Source organism: Chanodichthys erythropterus, chromosome 5, assembly GCF_024489055.1.
Source record: "Chanodichthys erythropterus isolate Z2021 chromosome 5, ASM2448905v1, whole genome shotgun sequence".
NCBI classification, from domain to species: domain Eukaryota; kingdom Metazoa; phylum Chordata; class Actinopteri; order Cypriniformes; family Xenocyprididae; genus Chanodichthys; species Chanodichthys erythropterus.
In genome coordinates, this window is record NC_090225.1 from 22,468,146 (window position 1) to 22,477,699 (window position 9,554).

A 9,554-nucleotide genomic window follows, 5' to 3' on the forward strand; every position below is an offset into this window, starting at 1 on the left:
AAACTGCTGAAGGAGAAAGATGTACTTTTCCAAAAGGGATATGCATTTTCATCATGCGAACACATTTGATAAAATAATTATAAAAACCTAGGGCAAAGCAAGTTGTCTCTAAAAAGAAAAAAGACAATATTAGAAGACATTCGATGTCATAATAGAACTGCTTGTTCAATTTATTTGCATGTTCAACTATCATACACATTCATGAGTCTCTCTGTACTGTAACACACAAACATATGCTTTACACACATTCACAGGAGTCTTCGTCAAACACACAGCAAGCTCCATCAATGACCTCTTCTAAGTAGTGCACAAAGATTAAAGTAGCTCATGTGATGGGTAAATTCACTTGTAAATAAAAACATGACATTAACAAAATCTCAACACACAAAAGTTCATAACGTGACACATTTCATTGATTTGCATGTATAAACATTGATGTTCAAGCACATTTTAAAGTGCACCTTATATAACCCAAGTGTCTTTTATTGACTGTTGAGTGGGATGCAGACTTGATTCAAAGGACAAATATCCTACTGTCATTGTCACCATTGTCATTGTAAAATAGGGAGTTGTAATATTAGATAATATCAGTGTTTTGATAAAATGTGACTGGTCATTTCTTGATCAGTGTAAAGAGCAGTTATTTGTCTTCTGCTCATCGCTATTATGTCTGCCAATAAATGTTCTACAGGGAATAGAATTAGGTTTCTGCATTCTTGCCGCTTTGACACCTTAATAAAAATAAGAGGGGGAAAAACAACAATGCTGGTACTTACAAACCAAAGCAGACAAAATAAAATGCTTGAAATATCTTGTCTTTACAAATGTGTGATATAATGTTAGTTGACAACATCCCATTTAGTAGCGTGAAGAAGGGTTTGCTGGGTGACAGCTAATTATGCTGCTAATTAGCCATGAACACAACACTTATAGAGATGATGACACAATATCCCAAAACGTCACATTGTGCGATGGTGATGCTGTGAATATGTAACCTGTTATTTCAGCTAAATTAACCGTAAGATATTTGTTAGTTTCTTAGTGCACTGTACAAAACCGGCATGAAAAAGACTGGTGAACTGTTAATCAAATAAGCCATGTTTTATAGAACCCAGAGACATTTTATTGTAAGATAAATATTTAGGATGTTCATTCTGCTGAATATAATACAACATGAAACAGTTCACTGTACATTTGATTCCACTGACCTCAGTCAGGCTATATTAATCTTCCGAGAATGGAAACGGTTTGGGACAGACGTACAGTCCAAAATCATGTACTGCCTTATAAGGTCCTATGCCATGTCTAATTAGACACATTTTTTGTCAAAGTCGAATTTAAATGCATTATAACTCATTGAACGGAACGTCTGTCCCTCACAGTCTCTTTTTCATTTTCGTAACATCAAATAGTACAACATCTACCTTGACTAAGGTCTACTGCAGTGTCAAAGACTTTGAAATGAAAAGTGTTTATTCCAGTGCAAACTCTACATATGTTTAAGCTCAAAACATTTTATAGTTTATAATCCTCAATATGACTGATGCAAAGAATGGAGGGATGTTTCTAAATCTAAATGATGTGATTATTCTAAACAATCTGTGCTTGATGATGCTGATCAAAAAGTAGTTATGGTGACTTTGGTGTTAGGTTTTTGATTGCCTTGAATCATGATGTGGAGAAATGCTGGAGTTAGACTGTTAATTTTGTTCACTATTGCTACAATATACATGTGCAAGCGTTCACTAACATGGCATAGTCATTGTAAACAAATGTAGCCATGGAGTGATAATATAGTATATTTATATATATTTATAATTTACCTTACACATTTAAATATATACTGTACAATGCACAATATTCCCTCTGAAATTAAATGAATGAGAAGTATTTTAAATCAATTAAGATAATGAGCAACAGCCAGGCTGTGGCATCCAATTAGGAGCTTAGACAACGACTCCCATATCATTAAAATTAGATTTACTTTGTAAACAGGTGCAGCGTTATGCAGAGCACGAAAAATTTAATTCACTTTTAAGACAAGGAGGAAATACAGTGTAACTGTTCACGGTTTGACAGCCCCCGAAAAACCACTAACAGCTCAAAACAAAACCCTTGTAATGCCTGTTATGCCTCAGTTTGCTTGAGCTGGCATCACTGGAGGAGTTGAATTCTGACATGTAATAGAAAAACAGATATTGTAAGTAATGTAAAGCTATTTCACACTGGTAAGGTTTTTTTGTTGTCCCAGGGGAAACTCAGGCATAGAAAATAAGCTCTGGAATCTGGCCGCCCTGCACACCTGTGCCGTTGGTGCTGTCCGAAGAGCACTGAAACTGGAAGGTCACCTTCCCGCACTGAACTTCCGTCATACCCTCTTGTCCAAAATAACTCAGTTCATTTCCATCCAGAACTACACTGGCTGTATAGAAAGTGTCAGGCTCGATCTGAACCGGATACTCAAACCAAACGGGGAAGGTGTTGCTGGATCCATCTGAAAAGTACTTGCTAAGGTTGGTTCCCAGGACAACCCCTTGCCGTTTGAGCTCGATCTTGGCGGTGTACTCAGCAGAACCGCAGCTTGAGCCATAAAGTCCGAAACCGGCAATAAACACACGCTTATCGACGGCAAACTGAATGCTGTCGCAGCGCCCGCGATAACGCCACTGGTTGCTGCGGTAGGCGCACGACTGGAAGCGGTGGCACTTCTGTGGCGTCAATCCCTTACGAGGTTGGCTGACAAACTGCAGCTCGGGTTTCTTAGCCGCCGTGTACCATAAGAAAATATCATTGGTCTCGTTCAGCGTTAACACTCCTGATTGTGCTGCACCGTTTGCGAAATCATCAAGACCCATGGTTGGGATACGGATCAGGTAGACGGCTTGGCCCAGTACCTTGCGTTTGTTGTCAATACTTGTGTTCATCTCTTTCCGCTGGCATTCGGCCTCTGCCCAGCTTAGTGCCGCTTCAAACACTACAATCTCCTTAGCGTTCAGAGTCTCCCGTCTGAGGATGCTCTCCAAGGTCTGAGCGTCAATGTCACAAAAGCCTTCAGACTTAAGTGCCAGCTCAGCCTGAGCGTCAATGACTTCCCAGCAGCGTTGCGTTAGGTCTGGCTCTTCAAACAGACAGCTCTGAGACAGAAGAATACACGCATTCTTCGCACTCAAACTTGTTTCCAAGAAGTTGACGCAGGCCCGTGCCAGGTGTGGGACTATGTACTTTTTGGCTGCGTATAATGTTGCCAGTACGGTGTCTGCACTCAAGTCAATTTCGTCACAGTAAATGTACCTGAGAAACAGAAAAAAAATCAAGGTTAGCCAAAGAGGGTTAGCCATCATCTGCTGTAGTCATTTAAAATGGATGTAGTACTGTAGGATGCATTGTAGCCTGCTATTACTGGCCCAGCTACAAGCTACTATTTTATGATGTGCTACCAGCATGAACCACAATGTTTCTTTGCTCAAAGAAAAGCTGTACTGGAAATGGAAATACTACACTCTAAAAAATGCTGGGTTGTTTCAACCCAAAATTGGGTCATATATGGAACAAACCCAACCATTAGGTTAAATTTTTAAATAAATTTAACCCAATGGTTGGGTTTTTCCATTTTTGACCAAATTTTCGGTTGAAGCAACCCATTATTTTTTAGAGTGTATATTTTGCAACACCTCTTGATAACAAAAAGCACTATATTCTGACAATAGCCACGACTTTGTGGAACATGAATGCACTTGGCCTGTGATTGTGTCCTTGGGAACAGATGTTATGCTGAATTCACTCTATGATGCAGTGTGGAGATCTACTGCAAATCTAATACTATGTTCTGTAATGCATTCTGGACTAAAGGCGATAGCCTAAATAGAAGTAGAATAACGGACACAATGTTCTATAGGCGTCTTCGGCAAACAGAAACAAAGTATATAAACCAAAACACAGAATTTACACTTCTTTATGAGAGTGGGGGATGAAAGACACGGAGGGAGAGAGAAAAAAATCTCTCTCAAGAGATGGAGGGAGTGAAAGATGAGCCAGTGCAAGAGGAGAGAGAGAGAGTGGAGAACACAGAAGGACTCTCAAGAGAGATGGGTAAGCATGAGTTAAGATCTATCAGATCTTCTGTCATGGTCCTAAGCCCTCTGAGAGGCGGACAAGCTAAGCTCACTTCATTATTTATTCTCTTCTTGTTTAAGCTAGAGTTCTATTCAACATTAAGCATCTAGTGCCATTAGTGTTCAGAGTTCACTCTGATATATATAAAATACTTTGGGAATAAGCCACAGCCGTTGTGGAGATACCAACCCTGGCTCATTGAAAAAATATGCCTGTGGCAACATTTCTTCAAAACGATATTACATTGCTTCTTTCACGTGTAGCTACACTCTCGATGTAAAATATCAAATGAATGGAGCTAAAAGCATGTTCAGTTTTATCCGAAATGTGAAATCTGGCGTTTTATCACGATGGTTATTGTACGTCTCGCAGCAGTTCGGGAAATGAAACGTCCAGTGAGTGGAGTTAGATAAAATGCATTTGCTGACAAGTAGAACTAAAAAACGCCAGATTTCACGTTTCGGATTTCACGTTACAAGGCCAGCTAAATTCTGGTTTAAGTGAGTTTTTCAGCAGAGATACAGGGAAGTTAAATAAGAATGAATGGTGCCCCCTGAAGAGTGTTTATTGGCACTTGAGGAAATTATGCAAATCAGAAATACACTGTACATTAGCACCTGGTTCAACTGAATTGTGTGTGGTTAATAAGTAAAATGAGATTTTTGTTCTTAAATACCATGAGTAGCACAACTTATTTGTGAATTTGCCTCAAGTCATACTGGGGAGCTTTTTGAACTTAAATGATTTGAACTGAGAACTCAATTCAAAATGACATTTAAGAAGTCAAATTAAACTATTTGGTATCTTAAGTGTATTCAAATAAAACTAATTGCACAGTTGATTTCAATCAGAAAAGACTTCTTCCAAAGGCCATATCGTTTTTAATGGTTGAAGCGTTGGCTGTAAAGAAATTACATGTCAGTGTAGTCGATTAACCTTCTGGAAGAAGTCCAAAGATGGGATACTTAGATCAGAGAGAACAATTTGCTTCATTCCTGCACTTAATTGAAAACAATAATAACTAAATAATCTGTACAGGAAGATAATAATGGTTTAACCAGGCAGACGAGGAAAGGGTCAGCCAGCACAGACCTGACAGACAAGGTACAATTACAAAAGGAGTCTTACTTAAGCATAGCCAGAAAGGCTGGAGGTTCCACATCAGGGATACGGATCTCATCCTTGTCTTCTGCCAACTCTCCATAGAACATGGCATGGAAAACAGAGCTTCCCACAGCAAGGACATACTAATGAGAAAAACAATGATATATATATAGTCTAAATTATTTTTTAGCATAAGGAGCTATAGTATCCATCACTTCATTTTAAACCATTTACAGATTAACTCATAAGCAATGATTTTCAAACATCAAAAACAGTGCAAATCCATCAAATCAGCGTTGTATTGAAGGACACATGTGGTGTAAATGGCAAAGGTTCATACTGTTCAGCTATTGTTCAATCTCTATTTTTCCAAAGTGACCCATTTTTTATGACCTGACACTAAAGTAGTTTATGTCTCTCTTTTCTTTAACAAAAAACCCTGATTATTCTCCTCTCACTTATCAAAAGCCTTACAGGTGGTAGGTGATTGTTTTGTGTAATCATCCCTAAATTACATACAATCCATACAATAACACATTCTTTATTATAAACCTGAATCAGGAAGGCACAGCTAGCAATCTTTAATTCCTCACAAGTTGCCCTTCAGGGTTTCTTTCTTCTGAGTCGATTGCATTGTAAAGGTAATGCTTGGCTGTTTTAAATTTCAGCTTGATCCCATTCCCCTGGAGTCATTTGAGCGTGAAGCACACACAAAATTTCACCCACAAAGGCCGATGCTTAATTATGGCTGTAATTTCCCCCTGGGTTTACAAGACACATGAGTGCCATTCGTGTGAATGGCATTTGCTTTTCCCTCCGAAGCAAAGAGTGTTTCACAATGATGTGAAAGTGGCTGCTGGAGCTAAAAGTTATCTTACTGATGCTAATGGGCGCACGTAGCTAATGATGAAATCAGAGGCCAACACAGCATTGCAGATGCATTATATAACATGAGCAGAAGTGAATATTTATAATTCATTTCAGCATTACTTTCACATAGCATCCTTTCCAGTTAGCGAACTTAATTTTGGCCTTTTTAATGCTGCGTCAGTAAACTGTTCTTCTCCCCCAGGATCCCTCATGTGAAAAGCCCATAACAAATACATTGTAACTATAAGGAGCACCAAATAAATAGAGAGAGTAATTTTGCAAAGCACTCACATGCGAGGAAGCATTTCTTAGAAGCAAACATAACTTTCTCAAATAAAAATGATAATGTATATCTGAACGCCAGCCAAATGGACATCATAAAAAAGGTGCTCTGTAATAACTCTTCATGGCCCATTGCAATATTGGCTGTGGCCACAGCAAAGCAATACAATGCCCTTGCCTAAGTGAGCTTTATAAAGCATCACATATCAGCCGAACACAGCTTTCAATTCTACACTCTTAAATGGATAAAAGATGAGTCATGCCTGAATTGTAGGCACCAGATTAACCCTGTCTTTTTGAATGAAGTCTGAGAGTGAAACAAGAACCGATTTAAATGGGGTTTTAGTGCAGTTAAAATTGGCCTGCAGTTAAAAAAAAAAAAAATGTCATATATAATAAAGCCAATCCAATGGTCCCCATGAAAATTCTAGAACAAAAGCAATTGCTTTCCAAGAAGATCTCAAAGGGTTTACTAAGTAGAGATAAGTTCGATCAAGGGTGTGCAAAGTCATATGTGGAAAATATTATTTGTATCACATTTTGAATGCATTTGTATGGCGATTTTGTCAAATAAATTCTACTCCAAATAAATCTTGGTGCTTTTTTGAATAAAACAGTCATGATTAATAACATGATTTCATGTTTTTATACACAGCAGTATATAAAGATATATGTTAACAAATAATATCAGATGTAAAAATATAAACAAATTAAATGTATACATATAACTGTAATTATTCATTTTTTTCTCTGAAATTGTCCATGGATTCCCCAGCACCCCTTGTCGCCTCAGTCAGAAAACGCCTGAGTTAGATGACTATATATGTACTAATATTACAATATGGGATGCTGTTGAAAATGTATTTGAAAAATCGGTTGGTCGAATGTCTTTTGTGTAGTCAAAATCTGATAATCTTTCATTTTACCAAGCACCAATTAAGCAGTTCATTGAGAAAAAGCTTAAATCCACAGTGTGCATAAATAAAGGTACTATTCAAATATTTAAAAATGTACATGTGCTTTTGTACAGTTAGGGAACTTTAAACACTAACTCTGATTAATTAATACAGTATAAATCCAAAATGAGCAAAAGACAGACTCTCTGTCAAAAGACTCTCCGCACTTCTGTCTGCTTAACATAAATAATTGAGGAGCGTCTCAGAAAAGCACATGGCTGGCTAGACTGAAAACAAGAGAAAGAATTCAGCTGTCATTAGCAACAGCAGTGAAGCACATCGCAAACTTTAAATTCTGTTCCCTGGTAATGATGAGGTGACTTTGTAGTGCAGGTTAGGAGGTCTTACCTTGTGTCCCGGGAGCCTCTGAGTCCCTCCGGACTGACCGACAACAAAGTGAACGTCAGCCATCAGTTCATTATTGAACATCACAGAATTTCTGCAAAAGAAACAATTCAGGGGAAAGTTATTATTTTAAAAAACAGAGAAATTCCTACTTGATTATAAACAAGAGGGGAATCAATGTTTCTGTATTTCTCTCAAACATAAAGGAATTATCATATAACTTGAAATGACTATCAGCTTTTAAATTGCTCTTATTCAATTTGGAAGTAGAAAATCTATATCATGTTAATTTTAAAAGCAAATTAATCAGAATTGTATACTTCAGCTATTCACGTATAAAATGGTTAAACAGCATCTTTCTCAGGAAAATCCCTGGCTCCTGTCAAAAGGGAGCCTACAATAGCATCTTCTTCATGTATTATTGAGGTCTCGGCCACATAGGAGCAGTAGGTAAACAAGGAATGCTGTTCCAAAGTGACTACAAAGCCAGGTCTGAGAGCGCACATTTGTTTTGGCCGGCATGGGGCTTTCCCATGACGACAAAGTAAATATTACTCTTTGACTGAGAGCAAAGCCATGGCATACAAAACAAAACTTGTTCCTTTCTTTTGCCTCCTCTAGGACAATGCATACTGGGCAGAACAGAGACTGACAACTACACAATTTCAGAACAATCTCAGAGACATTAAATAACACTCCAACAATGACATTCAACACCCAAACCTGAACTTACTGAACCTGTATGAAATATATTCTTCCAAATATTCAGTCTGAAACCATCAGTGAAAATGCTCCAGTTTAATATAACTTATTTTTTAATAAATGTAATTTTATGTGCATTACAATTTGATAATTTTTTTTAGTTTTATCACCACAGCATTCAAGCTGCATGAGCTCCACAATTTACCCAGCATTAGGAATGTTTGAGAAAACCATCTTGCTTCAATACGCAAGAACGTGTCACAAATATGCTTATTTGATTAGAAATTAACTAGAAATAGTGCAGAATATTTCTTCAAAATGCTAAAACCTTTTATTTTCAGGTTTAAATGAAAGAAGAAAAAAAAGTCCCAGATTTGCAATGTGCTTCGATACTTTTGGACCCCACTGATTCAGCTATCAGCTATAAAGGTTCTGTTTTGTCTGTTCTGTTTGTCGACAGATGTTCTCTGCACGGACTTCTACCATACCAGTCTCTCGTCTCCCTCTCGGAACACATCAGAAGTTGACCTACCTCTCCCTGATGGTGGAGTAGAGACCCTGCCAGTTGCAGCATTGGATGGTGTTGTTGTTGTTCAAGTTCTGCTGCTGGTACTGCTGCACGGTGGTGGTCGACGCCGGCTTCTTAGTGGGAAAGATCTCCGCTGCCATCTTCTTCTTCTTCTTGGTTTTCAAGGTGATGATCTCATAGCACACAGGGGGCAGCTTGGACGAGCTGCTGGGACTCCCCTTTTTGGAGCCTTTACTGGACTTGCTCTTAACTGACTCTGGAAGCATCAACAAGAACGTCAGACATTTCATGTTCCTTCCCTTGGCATCCACCATGAGTGTGTTCACCTGCAGAGCAGTGGAAAAGCATGCAGAGAAGATGTTGGGAAGGAAAGGAAGGATCTGAGAGAGGTGACGACTTGTGAAGAGGGTGAGGAGCCCCCAAAAGCACAGCAATTAACTGAAACAGAAGAGGAAAAAAAAGGAAAGAAAGAAAGGGAAAATCCACTCCTAATCTTCACCTTCTGAGAGCAAACTGATAGGGAATATAATCTCCTTCTTCCAGCAGAAGATTAAAGTCAATACGGCGGCTGACTTTTCTGTCCTTTGCTTCTAGTTTGATCCGCTGGTGGACAGCAGAGATGAGTCTCCATAACTGTGGTGCTAGATAAGCGT

General features: G+C 38.5%; 1 protein-coding gene across 1 annotated transcript; it reads right to left on the reverse strand.

The window, feature by feature from the left end:
* Positions 1–2,258: 2,258 nt before the first annotated feature.
* btbd3b (BTB (POZ) domain containing 3b) lies at positions 2,259–9,215 on the reverse strand. The gene is made up of 4 exons (XM_067385376.1): positions 8,905–9,215; positions 7,674–7,764; positions 5,242–5,360; positions 2,259–3,291 (listed from the first exon to the last, which is right to left on the reverse strand). Exons 1-4 carry the CDS (start codon positions 9,213–9,215, stop codon positions 2,259–2,261), a joined length of 1,554 nt encoding a protein of 517 aa, XP_067241477.1.
* Between the last annotated feature and the right edge of the window lie 339 nt (positions 9,216–9,554).

Coding starts and splice junctions, on each gene's coding strand:
- btbd3b (XM_067385376.1), bottom strand. CDS start 9,215: ATGGTGGATGCCAAGGGAAGGAACATGAAATGTCTGACGTTCTTGTTG. Junction 7,765..8,904: donor TACTCCACCATCAGGGAGAG/GTAGGTCAACTT, acceptor TTTCTTTTGCAG/AAATTCTGTGATGTTCAATA. Junction 3,292..5,241: donor GCCTTTCTGGCTATGCTTAA/GTAAGACTCCTT, acceptor TCTGTTTCTCAG/GTACATTTACTGTGACGAAA.